The sequence below is a fragment of the Vidua chalybeata genome, chromosome 3 (genome assembly GCF_026979565.1).
Source record: "Vidua chalybeata isolate OUT-0048 chromosome 3, bVidCha1 merged haplotype, whole genome shotgun sequence".
NCBI classification, from domain to species: domain Eukaryota; kingdom Metazoa; phylum Chordata; class Aves; order Passeriformes; family Viduidae; genus Vidua; species Vidua chalybeata.
The window spans coordinates 13,261,181-13,279,639 of NC_071532.1; the positions used below are offsets into that span (position 1 = coordinate 13,261,181).

Genomic DNA, 18,459 nt, shown 5'->3' on the forward strand with positions numbered 1-18,459 from the left:
AACAACCTGTTCTAGTGAAAGGTGTCCCTGCCCATCACAGGACAGTTGGAATTTGATGATCATGAACATGTCTTCCAACCCCAACCACTCTATGATTCTACAATTCCATGATCTTGACATATTCTGTCACAATTGGCTGAAATTAAGCTCCATATTCAGGAGCTACTGGGTGGAGAAAGTGTCATGGTATGGCTTGTCAGAAGGACAACACATGGACAACCTGGGGGCATAAACTTTGTGTTCTTAGGAAATAAGGCTGAAAATACACTAAAAATATTTGGGGCTAACCATTTTATAACAGATGGTTGTCTGGACTTGTTTTTTAGGACTTCAGGTACAAAGTTTCTTTTGAACTAGGAAAAATCCATATGCAGAAGAATAGTACTTTTCTTAAAAACATTTATTTCAGTTTTTTTGGAACATATGTCATATTTAGGCCAATTGAATTATGTCAAATCTAGATAAATTGATGTTTAGTTCTCCAGCTTGGAAAGCTGCTGTGTTCCAGCAAGTTTCTACATTATATGCAATAACTTCTTGGGACCAGACAGGTGACCTGATTTTCACAATTGGTACATATCCAGGCAGCTGTAGATGGTAGTTCTCCTGGGACATTATTTTTGAAAACAGTTCTCCTTGTCTAAGGCCTGCAGCCTGAGACAGTCGCTTTGGAAAATCTTAAAAAATATTCACTTAGCTTTTTGCATCCATAGTATTTTGTTTCAGCTCTGTGTCATGTTTGCCCTCCAAATAATACTCTTTTTAAAATCCTTTCCTGTTTTAATTGGCTTATAGAAAGATTTTGGCAGAATATACTGGGGAAAAAAAAAGGAAAACAAAAATTAAATGTTTTCCAACACATTTATATTACCATTCCTGAACACTTGAAGCACTATCAGCATATGGAGATTTATGGTTTCTTGTTCCATTTTAAAACACTGAGGGATTGTGTATCTTAAAACCATTACTTACAGTGAAATTTGTTAAAAGAATTGAGTTTAGTGAGGTTTCCATAAAATTGAAGAGATTTCCATCCTTTGTTTAAAGATTTCAAATTATAAACATATGAACAGATTGTTCATTTTGTTATTATTATATTGTAACTGGGAAACCTGCAAAATACTGAAACAGTATTCACTTTTTCATTCTAACAAATTTCTACCTTTGTCTCAGATTGTAGTTTGGTCTCATAAGGGTAATTTCATCCTTAGGATCTTAACAAAGAATTAGTTTAGAGCTGTAGTTGGTTTAAACTAAATTCTTTGATGATAAATAGACATTAGACTGATTTACAATTGCTAATTTTTACTAAGACTGAAAAATCTTGAGTTCTTGATACATGTTTAGGTGCTTTTTTTTTTTGTCTTGAACAGCACTCTGCTGACTTTTTAAAAGCAATTAGTATGTTTTTTAAGAATTGTGTTCCTTTGTTTATGATTGATACGGTTGAGGACAATTTCAGCTGCTGAACAGCTTCTTCCATTGCACAGACATAGTGGTTTCCATGATGGTTTCCTTAAGCCCTCACACAGAAGAACATGAGTTTTATGCCTGTAAATTCTGGCAGGATGTTGTGCACAGGCTCTCCACAAGCCTTCAGGAAGATGAATGGTCAGAGCAGGTTGTCTGTGGTGATCCTTCTTCCATCCAAGGCCAGAAACAGGAGCCAGATCTTTTGTCATAACGGGCAAAGGAGAGTCTTGTGAGAATCACCAATAAAAGCGATATCAGATGGGGCACAGGAGCAATACCTCCCACACTCTGGTAAATTCAAGTTCTGCCCCTCTACTCTGCTCTGGTGAGATTCCACCTGCAGTGCTGCATCCAGCTCTGGGGTCCCCAACACAGGACATTGATCTGTTGGAATGAATCCATACGAGGAAAACCAGGTTAATCTGAGGGATGGAGCACCTCTCCTATGAAAAAATGCTGAGAGAACTGGGATTGTTCAGCCTGGAAAAGAGAAGGCTTTGTTGTGACCTAATTGTGGCCTTCCAGTACCTGAAGGGAACTTTGTGGAAAGATGGGGCAATATAATTTACACGTGCATGGAGTGACAGGACAAGGGGAAGTGGGTTCAGATTGAAAGAGAATAGGTTTAGATTATGCACTAGTAAAAAATTCTTTACTGTGAGGATGGTGAGGCACTGGGACAGATTGCCCAGGGAAGCTGTGGATGCCCCAACCCTAGAAGTGTTTATGGCCAAGCTGGATGGGACTTTGAGCAACCTGTTCTAGTGGAAGGTCTCCCTGCTCACGGCAGGGGGACTGAAACTAGATAGCCTTTAAGGTTCCCTTCCACCCCAAACCATTATATGATTCTATGGTAAGTTCCTCCAGACTTTGGGCAATCTATAATGGACTTTGGTGAAATCAGCTTTGGGCCCTTAGATGCCTTAAATTGCAATGAAGCTTTGTGCCGAGACTGCCCGTCTTCCTGACTACTGGGCGGGGTTTCTCCGTGATTTTGCAGCTTCAGGTCTCCACCAATGCAGGGGAAACACAATTTCTCTGTGGCCTAGGAGTAGCAAAAGGTTAAATCGGTGAAATCGAGCGGCCACCAGACTGAGGACAGACACACGAACAGGTACACTTGCTCCAGAACGGCGTATTTCGAGCCATGTCCGTGGCAGGTGCAGCCGGCGTCCCGCAGCAGCAGCAGCAGCACGGCCCGCCGCGATTCCCAGTGCTGCGGGAATCCCTCCTCCAGCGGGCAGCGCACGTCACCCGGGCGGCCCGGCCGGCGGTGCGGCCCAGGCCCGGCCCCCTCGATCCGGGTATCGCCGCCCCCTGTGCCGCGGCGGGAGAGCTGCGGGCTCCTGGGCCGGACGCGCTGCTGCTCCCGGCTTGGCCCGGCCCGGCCCGGCCGTACGTACGTACCGGGGGCGGCGCTGGCTCGGGGCCGGCGCTGCCGGGGCGGCTGGGGCCGGGACCGGGGCGGCTGCGGGGCGGGCAGGAGGTGAGCGCGGGGCTCCGGCAGCCCCTCGGCGTGGTGGGGCTGGGGAACCGGCGTGACGCCCCTCCGGGCGGCGCTCCGGCCTGACACCTGGGTTTCCGCCTCTCTGCAGTGGCAGAAAATCAGATTATATGAGTTTCTCGCATTAAAACAAACAAATCCCAGAATGCCGGGACGGTTAAGAGTGAAGGCTGCGGTCCTGCCCACGTGCCAGTGCCCTTCACACCCCCAAACCCACTTGGTCTTGTTTTTGCTGCCTCGCATTGCAGAACCCGCAAAAAGTGTAACTTTGTGTCTGCAGTTCTTTCTGTCTTATGCTTTCGTGGTTTCAGAGCAGAGCAAGTCGCTTGCGTAGAGCAGGGGGAAACATTTTAAACTGTTGTTGTCTCACAATTCTAGGAGCGTGCAGAAATGTTTCCCTTCGAAAATAAAGGACTAATACTGGGCATAATGGCAGGGACTGCTGGATTAAGCAGCCTGGTGCTGGTTTGGTACCACAAGATCCGAAAGCCTGCTGCAGCTGTGCGTATTCGTGCCTTCCAGGATATAGGTAACAGAATTAATTCTGTGGGCTTGCCAAATGAGGTTCCTAATGAGCAAGGAGCAGTAATGGTTTTACATGGAAGGCAACTGCAGATACTGGAAAAATTGAATGGCCTGCTACTAAGCGTGGACGAACTGAAGAGAGAGGTGGAATTTCTGAAAGAAGCTATTCCAAAACTTGAAGAGCTTGTTCGAAATGAGCTTCAAGGAAAGGGTGATGTTCAGAGAGTTAGCCCATCACACAGAGCAATAAGGCGGAGAAAAGCAGAGACAGCTCCTAGTGCAAGAGAAACTACCAGCTCAGAGGAGGCAGAAAGTGAAGGAGGGTGAGTTAATAATAACTTGTATATTCTACTGTACACATGCAGTGCAAGTTGCATCATTACCTATATGAAACTGTAAACAGGAGCCCTTTAAAAGTTTGATATAGATTTTATACTTCTGGAAAAATAAATACAAACGTTCAGATTAACAGTTTTTAGATCAGAGAAGACTCATGGTGACCATGTCTGAGTCTGCACTATGGCTGAAGTTGGCTTAATGCCAGGCATAATACAGATTTTTTTTTTTTAAGAGTGTGTTTGGTAACACTGATGCAGTATTGCTACATAGCTATGCAATGAGAGGCAAAGTTCAGAATAATGGTGTAATTTTAAAAGTTCTTCTAGTGCAAAGTGTGTCTTTGACAGAGTTTGTTCAAACTGTACAAATGCTCATGTGCTTTTCCTGATAATTGTTTTTTATCAGCCTCACAGATGAGTTATTAGAGTGTTCTGCCTTGAGGCATTGCATATTATGGAAGCTACATCTGAGCAGAACCTCTGTACAAGTAGCAATGCTTATGTATATATGCTGTTGCATACACTTTCTGGTGGCTCAAAAAGTGACCATGAGGAATTTAAGGTACTGACTCAGTCAGGTAGAAAGTTCCTACTTTTGATCACATCTTGTAGTTAATGGGGTCTTTTATTGTCATGAGTTGAGGAACATGCTGGGGGATGATGTGTACCAGGAGTCCAGGAGAGGCACTATATTTTTGTCTTGACATTAATCTCCTGTAATTACAACTTTGTTTTGGCATAATCAGATTAGATACTTACATGCAATTTACTAATACTATGTTATAGCAACTGAGTTTTTTGAGCTACTTCTCAGGGTGTCTTACACGTCTGTGTAGGCAGCATTATGTCTGTAAATTGCCCATCTTATGTCACCTTTTCTCTTTAAAAATATTTTAACTAACTGTAATATTCTGAAGACAGCTAACATGCTGCATATTAATGGAATTCTATATTTAAGTTTTTCCACATTCATTTTCAGTTCCTGTGAGCAGAATTTCTTTTTGTGTTACATCCCAGCCCACATGGTTCACAAGTCTTATATTTTGATTCCATATTTTAAGACCTGTCAGTTCTATTATGAACCTGTTCTTTATTTTAAGTATTCAGGATTGGCTTAAGTATTCAACGACATTCCTCCTTCATCTGGTGTGGAACCATTCTGGTTCTCTTAGTTTCTTAGAGCATTTCATCCATTGGTTGGTTTGCAGAGGCCTTCATGTTATGAATAAAATATTCAGAGATGCAGATAAGGCAAAGGGACCAGTTTACGAATTACCAAGTCCACAGATGGAATGCAGGGGTTATTCCACATGTAGCATTTGAGAAAATCCTGTTTTCTGCTCAGGAGTGATGTATTGCTCTTTGAAAACAAGCCAAGGAAACTTGTGTGTTCAGGTTCTTCTGTGTGACGAAGAAGCTGATGCGGTGATCCAGTACAAGTGATTATAGTGTGCAAGAACATTGAATGTGTCCTTAAGAGAGGCCTTCTCTGACAACTATTTGTGTACAGTCAGAAGCAAGGAAGATAATTCAAGGTTATGCTTAGCATTAGTCATTTGGCTATGTTCTTTCCCAATGCTGTTTTTCAATCCCTTATGAAAAGAGGTGGGCTTGTTTCCTATTAACACCTTGTACTTGATGTGTTTGTTTTTAATATCTTCTCTAAATTTGAGATAATTTATTTTCATTTAAGTAAATAGTGTTTTTTTTCTTCCTCTTGCAAACAGGTCGTTAATCCTAATGTGTTACAGTGCAATATATATATAGCTTTTTCCGAGGTCTTCTGCAACTTTAATGACTGGTGCATGGCCAGGAGGGTCAGTAGCAACACTTGGGATTTTTCCATTTACTCTACATCACTACTTCATATGCTGTAGGCATTACACCATGTGCATTGTTTTATACTTTTCTGTGGCTAATTCCACACACAATGGTGCATTCAGGTGCTTGTTTGTGCACTACAGAAAAAAAAATCTGCTCTTTGTTACTGATAAAACATTTTTTCACCTTTCTGTACTCCCATCTAAAGTGCATTGTGTTTCACTGCCTCAGCAGTAATTTCATGATCTAGAAGATAGGATTTTGCTTGAGTTAAACACTTTTGTTTTTAATTGACAAATGGGTAGATGCTGGGAATTGACAGATAAACTAATCTGAAGAGTTTTATGGATTTGTGTTGGATGACTACATTGGCTTCAGGTTTGTAAACTTCTTCCAGAAAAGCATTTAGTACTACCTAGCTTTTTCATTAAATATTGGAGGCTGACAGTCTCTGATAAGGCCCTCACTGCTTTGATCTGCTCTGAGCATGTTTTCAATGTCACTGTTGGTATTCAGCAACTTGGGAAGAGAAGCTCTCTGTTTTGCCTTTCAAAAATTATGTATTTCTGTAAGTGGAGAAATATCACATGTGTTTTAATAAATGGGCTGTATTTTTACATAATGACAGTCTGAATGGAAGGTGTACTGAATGGATGAGAGATTAAATTGTAAAGAGTCTGTGGTTTCTAGTCTGTACTTTTCTGTATTCTTTTTTTTTTTTTTTTTTTTTTTTTTTTTTTTTTAGTTTGTTTCAGTTCTGGTAATGTCCTAGTGAAAACTTCAATGTTTAACATTTGAGAATGTGTAACAAACACTCATTTATTTACAAATACAATAAATTGTGTCTAGATGATCACCTGGAATGGAGCATGTCAGCAAATTCTCCTCTTTGTGATTTTCAAGCAGTTTCCTCCCTGATATGGCAGTGATAAACCCTGGACGTCAGTGTCATTTTGGCACCTGTCTTCAGCTGGCCCAGCATCCAAGCTCTTCAAATTGCATTTGGCATCAGGCACCAGAAAGATTCACTGCAGTAAATTCTTTTCTGACAGATGTTCTATTTATAATTTTTCCTTGAAATAGTTTAGTCAACAGGAAAAGAAATTTCCCTTGCCTGCTTTTGAGTATTACTTCACTTAGCATTTTCTAATTTATTTTGCTGTTCATTTATTTTACATGCAACCTTCAATTGGCTTAAGAATACAGTTTGCCAAACCTTTCCTTGAAAACCACTTATCATTACTGATGGATATGCGCTTTGCTGGATCATACAGTGCGAATTTGATCCAGATCCATCTGTGACATAAAATCACCTTTCTGTGGAATTAGCCAGAGCAGATGAGAGGGTGTTTGTGTCAGCTTGTGTTTTTCTTCTAAGTTGGCAGGGAGACGACAGATGGTATTTGATCTGTCTAAAAGCTGAAGTGTTGTGAACAAATGATACCTGGACACTTTGGGTTCCGACAGGCCCAGTGTCTGCCGATTTACAGACACCCCAACATGGTTTTTGAACCACCCAACTGTGTTTATACCATGTAGCTTGTTTTAATCTGGTACTAGGTGCTGGGATTTACTGAACTGCTAAGCCACAGTGGGGTGAATCTCCAGCACAATTTCTGTTTGTTCTTTGAACTTTGAACACTCCATTCTGATACAACTGAGTCCTGTTGGTTGATCATTGCTCCTCACATTCTTATCACTGTTTTTCTCTTGTATTTAAAATCTATTGGTAATAAAGGTGAAAACAAGTTGGCACTGACTCTGGGCATTTTTAAAACATTCTTCCATTTTTTCAGATATTGATCAATGTGTTTATCACTTGTAAATCACTCTTCTGTTTATCATCTGATAAAACCTCTTGCAAGAAAATACCTGGTAAAATTGCAGATTTCTGTTGTATGAAATATTTGTAAGACAAACAATAATGACTATTCCTTGTTTTCTGTTTATTTCTTTTTTTGGAGTAGTGTTATCAGTCCTTAAAGTCCTGGAGTTTTTAATCTGTGTTAAGAAGAATCTCCAATTCTGTTTGTGTCGGTACTGATTTTAGGGCTTTAGAATGCGTAGATGTATAAGACTGTTAGCTGCTTTGTTGAAGACAGATATTGCCCAACAAGAAAATTGAAGTTTATGATGTTGTAATCAATGTTTAAGAGGGTCTGTTCCACATTTAAATACTTTGAGGGTTCATAAAGCAGGTAAATAGAGGAGGTAGGAGAGAATTTGCAAGTACAGTGGTGATGAAAGGGAATGGGCAAGGCATGACCCTGCTCTCTCTGCTGTTTTGTAGTTAGCTCCTTATGGGTTCACATGGTCTGTTAGATAGTGACCTACTTCATGCTTTTTCTATGACTCTCCCAATAAATATGTGACTTACCTGATGTCACGTGAATTGATGCTTGGCCTCAATTTGATATTTTGTCATGACATTTGATATAGTGCTGCTGGAAATCTCTGCTGCACTTGCTTGGACTGACAGCCCAATGGGCTTGGGTGTCAACCCAACCTTGTGTTTGTCATCCAGCCATTATATTTTTGCTGGGAGAATAGCATTTTCTAATAATCATTTTTATCAGTTATCTAACATGGGAACAGTAGTGATCATAGAAGTTTTAGCAGATGTTTATGCAGCAAAGGTAAAAAATACAGCACCAACACTGACTTCCCAACACTGATTCCTCACTTTAATACCTGATTAGGTAGCATTTGATGCAGTGCCCAAATTTCTGTAACTAAGGATATTATCTTTACTGCTTAGTTGTTGCTCTTTTATATTATCTAGTGCCCTTATTTTAGGTTGGGAATTGCCCAGAGCCTCATTGCATTTATCTTTTAACTAGGGGGAATGGAGCACCTAAGCCGTATGAGGAAAGATACTTTCCAAGCATACTTCACATCACAGAGTTTTGTATTGGAGCTAAAAGATTGTCCCACTCCCCAGGAACTCCCTTATATATTTGATTAAGTTGGGGCTCTTACAAATGCAGCCATGATATGTTTCTGTGCCCACTTCAAAATAACTGAAAGAACAATATGCTGGGTTTTTAAGCATGCTTCAGAAAATGAAAATAAGTGTTCAGTGACTGAATATAGTCTCTGCAAGATACAGCATAGGATGTGTCATCAACTTCAGCATCATCAAGATTATGTAAAACAAATCTGTAGAAACATATGAGGTTTCCCATCTCTGTTCTCAATGGTATTTTTCAGTTTGAACATGTACACATGGTCTGTGTATATATTATTTTATCCAAATGTATTTTTGACTCCTCTTTCCAGTGTCACTGGGTTAATTTTGCAGCAAAACTGTCTTGCCACATCTAGCACCTCAGCAGCTTCATAAGCATTTGTACTTGTTCATTTACAGGCTGGAAGTGTATCTGCTCTGATACACTCATCTGTTCTGAAACCAACATACTGGAAACAGAATATTTGAAAGCCATGATTAATAACCTTCATTTTGACTGCTAGCGTTCTGTCTTGGCTATATTTCTGAAAAATGAAATAGATTTTTTAAATATTCTGACTGTTATGGTCTACTTTGATTATTCAGTTACTTAGTGTGTGTACTACATTCCATGCTTTTCGTACTCACAGTAACCATTTAGAAAATCTCTGAACCTGGCAGCTAATAGGTTTACATTATTACTCCTCCCCAGAACAGTATTTTCAAAAGTGGAAATGCAGAAGATGAGGCTTCTCTATCCATTTTTAGTACATAAGCAAAAGACTACTCTTTAAAAACAATGCTGTCAGCTACTCCTCTTTGAAATCAGAGTACCCTAATGTATTCTCAGCACTTTGGACAGTAAGGCCACCTGCTTATCTCTTGTGTGATATTTATGCTTTTGCAAATATTTCTTTGCCCTTGACCGCCTTGTGCTGAGTACTTGTGCGCTAAGCATCATGAATCAATATAAGCTCTTTTCCAGTTTCAGATACTCTGAACTTCGGAATGCTCAGAAGAAATAAGGAATTTATAACAATGGTGTTATTTTTATAGCTTGTATTTAGAACTTAGATGTGTTTAAAAAAATGTTGTATAAATGATTGTTATAGCACTTGTATTTTGGTTAGTAAGCTCATTCCTTGTTCAAAAAATAGGGAAATTGAGGTAAAGAGTTGAAGAGGCCTATTCAGGGTTACAGAGCATGTCTTAAAACACATTAATGATTTCAAGTGTTCTGCATTTGAAACACAAGGCTACATGTGTTTCTAATATATATCTGCTTTTTTTAATGGAGTATTAGGCAGCAGTATAATTACTTACCTGTTATGTTTGGAATATGACTCTGCTGTCCCTTTGAAGATAAAGGTTTTGTAATAATAACAATAAGCTTGATATCATTATTAAAAAATCCTTTAAAGTTGGACAACCAGGATAAATTGTACTGTGAATTTTTTGCTTTTTAATTTAACAATGCCCTTTTTTTTTTCTTAAGAAAAAATGGTTACTATTTTCTGTGATTTTAGTTACCTTACCGCTCATACTGATTCTGAAGGAGACTCTGAGGAAGAAAAGAGATGTATGAAATCACCTGATGCCGTGGTAAAATCAGAAGAAGATGAAGACTTACTTAATTTTTTACAGCAGGTGGACAACTTGCACAAGGGTTCAGAAGATGATAAAAAGGAGGGCTTCAGACTGCTGCTTGAGAAAGATGACAAGGTATTATGGGTAGACTTACTATTATGTTGCTATTAACTTACACTTTGCACTGCTTTTGAGAACTAAATACAAGCTTTAAAATGCACATAGAAATGGACTATGAAATTACAAGCATATTTTTAAAATACGGTAAAAAAGCAGTATTTCAAAGTGGTGTCAATATTCATGTTGTGTGGACATAGGAGTTCTACTATTTTATATCCCATTCTAATTCAATAACTTTGAGGCTTTGTTTGACATAGGAATTCTTCCATAAAACAAAAAAAATCATGGGCTTTTTTCAATGTAAATTATACTTACTTCTGCTGATTTTGGAATACTCTGTGTGAGAAAATCCTGTAGAATTAAGTAGTAACCAGACCTGTTCTCAAACTGTGAGCATCTAGTCTGCTCATACCTTTCTAATACCATTCATGTGAATTTTTCCTTTGGCTTTACTGGGCCCATATGTTACTCCAGATAAAATTTAAAGGTGGTTTGATATGCATTGCTCAATTCAGTGTACCGTTTTATTCTGGTTTGGTAAGCATTAGTTCCGACAGTATTTTTCATCTGAATATTGGAATACCAAGGAAGGTAAATGACATATTGTGAGTAGGTGTGGTGCTTATGGCTTCCCTAAAGAAAATACACATTACTTTATTCAGGGATTGGTTGTGCTTTGCTGGATTACCTTGTAAATGTTTATATTAAAAGAAGTTTAAACTGATTTATGAAATAAAACCTCTTTAGACAGTCTAGAGCATTTCCAAAAGCTGTATTCTCTTTTGTCCATGGGAGATTGGTCAATTGGTTCTCACATGAACTAAAAGTAGCATGTAGAAGGATGGAAAATTAACAAAAAAAATATGTCATCTTCTTTACTTGCTTTAAGCATGTTATTAATTTTAAGCATTGTGAAAGTAAACTGTTCAAATCACATTGTGATCAGTTTAATTATGTAGCTGTCCTCTACTTTCAGTATGAAAACTCTGTGGACTTTCTTTGGAGGCTTGCACGTGCTTATGGGGATCTGTTTGAGATGACTACGGATGCTGAGGAGAAGAGGAAATATGTAACTGATGGTAAGAAGAAAAATGTTTATGAAGAATGCCATATGAATGTAGTGAATCATGCTTTGTACTTTGGTTAAGTTTTCCAATATAAGAAATTTGCAATCCAAAAGATGGGAGCATTTGTACTGTAATGATAATGTTTTGTGCAGTAAACCACCACAGTTTACAACTTCAGTTCATTCTTTCCTCAATGAGAGATCCAGAACCAGTGGCAGAGAAGTATAATGGTCCATAATTGGAGGCTGTTTTCTCTGCAGATTGCCTTAAAATCCTGTATTTTGTTGAAAAACAGATGGATACAGAATGTGAAAACTCCCAGATGTTGTCAGCACAGTTTCTTAATTACATCTTTGGGAGAGCAAGAGGAATAAATAGATGCTGAGGCTGGGCCAGGGTTTGTTTTTCTGCTTTCCTGTGGTCAGGGAGCACTCCTGCATATCAGCAGTCTGTTTTGTGGTGATGATGGTGATGAAACTTTGTGAATCTGGAGGAACTGTTGACCAGAAACAGAAGTGGTGTGTGACAATTGATGTTGCTTCCAGACATCTCTCCCCATGTGTCCTGTTCGACAATTTTGTCTCTACAAGATTTTAATTTTCTTTGTCATAGCACTTTTTTTGGTTGCTTTTAAAAGCATTGCCCTTTCTTTCACTGTCTGGATGGATATTGGCTAGAGAAACAGTTTGTTTCCCTTTTTATTTTGGGCCTTCTTTTTATTACATTAAAACCTACATCTTCTCTATACTGTGTCACTCTCCTCCAGTCAAGGTGCTGTTTTTAAAATAATCCTTTTTGCCTTTATCTTGGAGTGCTTCTCTCTTCCTTTTGTCTCGCCATTGTCTCTTCCTTTTTTGCCGCACCAAATCAGATTTTGTAAGTGTAACCCAAGTTTGGGTTATTTTTTTTTTTTGTGACACCTCTCATTGACTTTTTGTTGTGTTGGCAGTGACAATGTCACTAACAAAACAGTTTCAGGTGTCCTTTGTCATCCTTGAAGGATGACATCCATGAAGGCAGTATGATGCCTTCATGCTATTGTAAGGCATCATAATGCTATGATGCCTTCATGCTATATTCCACAGACAACCTCAGTTTGTTCAAGGTCATTCCTTTTCCCAATCCTTTTGTCATCTAAAACTCCTGATAACTTGCACTGTCTTAGCAACTTAATTGATACTGTCTTTGCTTCAGTAGCACTTGGCTTTGTACATAAATCCTACAGTGCAGTGAGGATTATGACACAAAGTAAATGAAAATAGTAAATTCTGTTGCTGGATCCTTTGCTTTTACCAGTGTTGGACTTGAAGCTGGCCAGGACTGTGGGGGACAATAAGGAGTTTTTTAAAATGTATTAATGGCATTAGGCCATGTAAAAATAGCATCAGCCCATCGCAGGATGAGGGTGGTCCCCTCACAAATGGGGACGTGGACAAGGCAGACATGTTTAACGTATGCTTTGCCTCTGTCTTCAACACGGATGATGGAGCAAGGGGTTATCAGTGCTCTGAGCTGGAGTACCATGGCTGCAAGAATGATCAATTCCCAATCAACCTGGAAATTGTGTAGGATCTGGTGCTTCAGCTGGATTCCTACAAATCTGTGGGGCCTGATGGGATTCATCCAACAATCCTCAAAGAACTAATTGGTGTCATCGCAAAACCTCTCCTGATGCTTTTTGAGCAGTCTTGGGAATCTGGAGAGGTCCAGCTGACTGAAAGCTGGCTGACATTGTCCTGATTTTCAAAAAGGGCAAGAAGGAGGACCCTGGCAAGTATAGGTCTATCAGTCTCACTTCAGTGCCTGGTGAAGTTATGGAGCAGATTATTCTGGGTGGTATAGAAAAACATCTGTAAGACAATGCAGTCACTGGTCACAGCCAGCACAGCTTCATGAGAGGAAGGTCCTGCTTATCAAACCTGATTTCCATTTATGACTAAGTACCCCACCTAGCTGATCAAGGGAAACCAGTTGATATAATATTTTTGAATATCAGTATACTGTGGATACTGTTTGGATACTGTGTCTCACAGGATCTTTCTGGACAAAATGTCCAGCACACAGCTGGATAAACACATCATGGGATGGGTGAACAACTGGCTCACAGGTCAGGCACAAAGGGTTACAGTGAATGGGGTGACTTCAGACTGGGCACCTTTCGCTAGGTGGGGACCTGTCACTGGGCTCCATTCTCAGCCCTGTGCTCTTCAACATCTTCATAAATGACTTGGACACAGGACTGGAAGGGATACAGAGCAAGTTCACAGAGGATACAGAACTGGGAGGAGCTGTTGAGTCCCTTGAGGGCAGAGACAACCTGCAAGAGAGACCTCGACAAATCAGAGAGTTGGGCAATCACCAACTCTATGAAGTTCAACAAGGGAAAGTGTCAGATCCTGTACCTGAGATGGGACAGCCCTGGATGTATGGACAGGCTGGGGAATGAGATGCTGGGAAGCAGCACCATGGATCCTGCTTGCTGGCAAGTTGAATATGAGTCAGCAGTGCTCTGGCAGCCAGGAGGGCTAACTGTGTCCTGAGGGCCATCAGGCACAGCATCGCCAGCCAGGCTAGGGAGGGGATTGTCCTGCTCTGCTCTGCTCTGGGGCGGCCTCACGTCGAGTGCTGGGAGCAGTTTTGGGTGACACAATGTAAAAAAGACATTGAACTATTGGGGAGCATCCAAAGGAGGGTCATGAGGGTGGTGAAGGGCCTTGTTGGGATGCCACATGAGGAGCAGCTGAGGTCACTTGGTCTGGTCAGCCTGGAGAAGAGGAGACTGAGGGGAAACCTCATTGCAGCTACAACTTCCTCGTGAGGGGAAGAGGAGGGGCAGGCACTGATCTCTGCTCTGTGGTGCCCAGAGACAGGACCCTAGGGAATGGCCTGAAGTTGTGTCAGGGGAGGTTTAGGATGGATATCAGGAAAAGTTTCTTCACTGGTGTATGGTTGGGCACTGGAACAGGCTCCCCAAGGAAGTGGTTGCAGCACCAGCCTGACAGAGTTCAAAAAGTATTTGGACAATGCTGTCAGGCACATGGTGTGACTCTTTGGGGTGGTCCTGTGCAGAGCCAGGAATTGGATTCAATGATCCTTGTAGGTCCTTTCCAACTCAGCATATTCTGTGATTCTGTCACTGCATGTAACCTCAGCTGATGAATGATAACAAAAGACAGGGAGAGATGAAGAATGATGGAATGAAAGTGAGTCATAGGTCTTGAGTAACCAGCCTAGTTTGGCTCATTCTAGTGGGGGGGTGGTGGCAGCCTTTTTCATCTCAGTTTTGGAAGTGCTGCAGAGGGCTTGAGACTGCAGGAGAGCTGGCAGTAGTTTCATGGTTATTTTTCATTCCACTGGGTAGGAGGACTGTGTATGCTATTCTTTGTTTTTATGAAGTTAACTTACAATACAGAAATGTCAGTGCAGCTTAATTGGTTGCAGCTGAGACTCTGCAAACAGCAAGCATGTCGTCTGAACTTCTTACTGAGGGCATGGGTTTGATCAAATCACCTACTCTCATCTTTATTCAGTTAAAAGCGGAACTTAAGGGAAGGCTTTGTGCTAGAAAGGAACTTCAACTAGTTTATTCCTGTACTTGAGGCATTGAAACGGCTTTGCTGGTTCTTCTGACAGGTGCTTGTCTGACCTGCTTTTAGGGCTCTTCAGTCTTACAGACATCATGGCCTCCTTTGGCAGTCCAGTCCAATCCTTCCCTTATTTAACTGCATCTGAATTGGATTTTAAAGGAAAATACTAAAATTGCATATAAAGTTTATATATACTTATATGTAAGTGTATGACTATGTAAATGAAGTAAAGCCAGGATGTTATATTGTTTGTCTAAATGTTTCTAAGAACAGGGAGCAATTCCTTTGCTGCTGGAGTAAATCAGATTGCTTTGTTCTTGGGAGTCACCTAAAATGTGGAAGAGTATGATAAATCCTTTCATATACTGTCCTCCATTTACAGGAAAGATTAAAGCTGAAAAGGCTGTTCAGCTGGATGCTGGGAGTGCTGAGAGCCACCAGTGGTAAGTTTGAGAAAGTTTTTACAAACTTGTGTACATTTAGTAAGTTCAAGAAAAAAAAAACTCAGTCTGACATCAGTTTCATAAATTAGTCATTAATATTTTTTCATAGTTTTATGAAACTCAATTATCACCAGTTGCTGCTAAAAATTACATTGAAGTATTCTGTGAAGCATTTACTATAGCATGTGAAACAACTCAATAACCATACTTCAATAAGTACTAAGAAATGTAGTTAAGAGTATTTGCTTAAGCCACTATTTTTTTGCTCAGAGAAGCCATAGCTTTCCATTTACCTTCCCTTTCAACAATTCACAAAATAATGTCATTTGACCTTGAATTTTGTCCTTTCCTTTTCTAGTAATAATAGTCTAAATTATGATAATTAAAAATAGACATAGAGGACTATGGAAATTTTAATTATCTTCTCAATTTTTCTTTTATTATACAGTTTTTCTCCAAGCGTGACTCTTGGTTTAGTTTTGTAAACCTTGCCAGAACTAACAAACTTTGCAAATGTAAATATTTTTTTAGCAAATCATTATTATCACGTAAAAGATAATTCTGCTGAGTTCTACTGATAGTTCCTCACCTTAGTATTTTATTAGTAAATTTTACTGAGCTCCTGATTTCTTTTCTAATATTATTAACTTTTCCTTTCCATTTTGGTTTCTACATTCTTCATTAATTTTGTCTTTGCACTTGTGGGATGGGATTTCACCAAACTTCTGCATATCTAAAACAAATACTTTTACCCCAGGCTCCTTTCACATTGTAAAGGAAGCAGCCACTTCTGGAGTGCAGTTCACTGGAGTCAATTTTGCTCATTTAGTCTTGCATGAGGGTGAGATGAGTTTCTCCTGGGGCTCAGTTGACAGCGTCTCCATTGCCAACAAAGGGAGCACATGTCAGCTATCTCAGGTTTACATACTTGATTAGACACAGACATTGTCATTTAATTAGGCAATTCTCTGTCTTGCTTTTTCTCTTTCTGGAAGCAGTTTAAAGCCATTTCTGCCCTTTGCTTGACCACAGTCATGGCCACTTCCTCAGGGTAATGCTGGTATAGACCTCTCAGCTAGAACTGAGAAGGTATACCTCTCTCAGCTATACACTGTGGTGTATAAACAACCACAAAATCACATTTAAGTATGAATCTTGCCCCTCCCTTCCCCCTCAGCCCACAAGACTGACAAAATATCCTAGAAGAAATACAGCTTCACTGGCAGAAACTATCCTGATAAACCCTTACATATTGTCCAGGGAGGTGTAGGTGGTCTGCTGGACTTGGCATGTGAGATCCTGTCCTGGCAGGAACATCTAGCAGGGGAAGAATTATGAGTGTATGGAGATGTGTTCCAGAGGTTAGCTCAGAAGGCCAAATTTAAGAGGAAAATCTTACATTTTTTTTAAGCTACTGCTTCTTGTAAAAGGCAGTGGATTGCAGTTTTCATCCTTTATGTATCTGGGTTGCAAGTGAACATGAGGTTTTTTCAGTTATTGTTCAACTGATGTTTTTCTAGAGGTATAGATAGACATTATAGATTAAAATAGTTCACTATAATTTTTTTTATATATATTATCTGCTTGTCTTTCTTTTCTGACATCTTTCTGACTTGCTGCATGATTTTTAAAGTGTGATATAAGTGTAATGGTTGTGCCAATCTAACTGAGGCTCTAAATACTGGGCAGAATGGACTTCCATGCTCCAGAGGGACGTTGGTATATTTTTGTTTACCATAACAACAGTTGTTCAATCTATGGTCCGAGTAGATATTTGTGTGCTGTGCTGCTACTTAAACCAGTTGGGCTTGTTTTGTAACTTATTTTTTAAACTTGTTTTATTCTATTTTATTCTTTATAAAGTATTTTACACACATTTAATTGATTTCATGTTTATTTCTGACCATTTCTCAGGTTTGAGGCTGTTTAGGTTTGTAAATACATCCCCATATGGATTAATATTTTATTTCAAAAGTGGCTTTTGTTGTATGGGGTTTTTAAAATCATTAACTTAATTAATGAAATTACTGGAAGATAATGGACCCAGCACTAAACTTTGGGTGACACCTATAGTGATGCTCAGGTTCACATGAACCTGGTTCTGCAACCATCTCTACAGGTGATTTAATCTAAACAGTATTTCCATGGTTAGATTTTTAAGGAACATCAGGTAGGACAAAGTCAAAGGCCACATAAATAAGGTGTATCCCATTTGTTGCATTCCTCTTATGCATGCTTTTTTATCTTGCCAGAATTCTTTTTTTATCCTGTTTTTTCCACAAAAATCTGTGTTAACTGTTTTGTATGCTTATGCACTTTCAGAATAATTTATCCTGGATTGTCTTCAGGTTAGGCTGGTTTGCCTGGAACAGTTCTCCTTCTCTCTGATAGCAGCTATGTTTGCCTTTTTGCTTACTTTTGGGGCTTTCTGCATTACTCACAAGACTTCTGTAGTCAGCTCTGTGCCAGATCTATATTGTTTGAGTCTGGCCTAATGCAAATTTTTCCAGTTTATCTAAACATTATTTCACATGTTAATCACTGTGAACAGGAAATGAGACTCCAGGGACTCTTGCCTGTAAAAACTGTGCTCTCAAAGTTGTACACAAACAGAATTTTACCTGAGGTTATAAACAGAAAATACTGTGTATAAACAGTTAACAATGTGATGCAATTAAGTTATGACTAAATAATATGTGAAATTAATAAGAAATCCATAGTTAATAAGAATATTTATAAGAGAGAAAACAACTGAAGAAAAATAGAACAAATATTCATACAAAAAGATGCTAGGATCACTAGTGGGTGGTCAAGATCGGAGCTGAAGGGCAGTACCCAGCTCCAGCTGGACACCTGGATGTTCTGTCTCTGTCGTATGTGCCTGCTTGTGAGCAGGGGCTGATCCTGCACTTACAGAGATGTAGAGTTGGAAGGCAGCATGTGCTATTGGATGTGCCAGGATATTTGCATGGCATGACAGATATCACACAGGACCTTTGGGGTCTCTACACTTCCAGGCCATCATCCAGAAGTGGTGAGAAACCCTA

The 18,459-nt window shown here is 39.7% G+C and overlaps 1 protein-coding gene across 3 annotated transcripts in view; it reads left to right on the forward strand.

Moving 5' to 3' along the window:
• Positions 1-2,289: 2,289 nt before the first annotated feature.
• Positions 2,290-18,459, forward strand: part of RMDN2 (regulator of microtubule dynamics 2) — a 46,880-nt gene continuing 30,710 nt past the window's right edge. Inside the window, exons 1-5 of one of the 3 annotated variants that reach the window (XM_053937443.1) lie at positions 2,290-2,587; positions 3,356-3,825; positions 10,135-10,330; positions 11,292-11,394; positions 15,352-15,412. In XM_053937443.1, the coding sequence (XP_053793418.1) occupies positions 3,368-3,825; positions 10,135-10,330; positions 11,292-11,394; positions 15,352-15,412 (818 nt within the window). In that variant the 5' untranslated portion in view covers positions 2,290-2,587; positions 3,356-3,367. Of the gene's footprint in view, positions 2,588-2,720; positions 2,873-2,904; positions 2,960-3,355; positions 3,826-10,134; positions 10,331-11,291; positions 11,395-15,351; positions 15,413-18,459 lie in introns of those variants that run through there. The other 2 variants (XM_053937444.1, XM_053937442.1) reach the window with 2 other exon arrangements.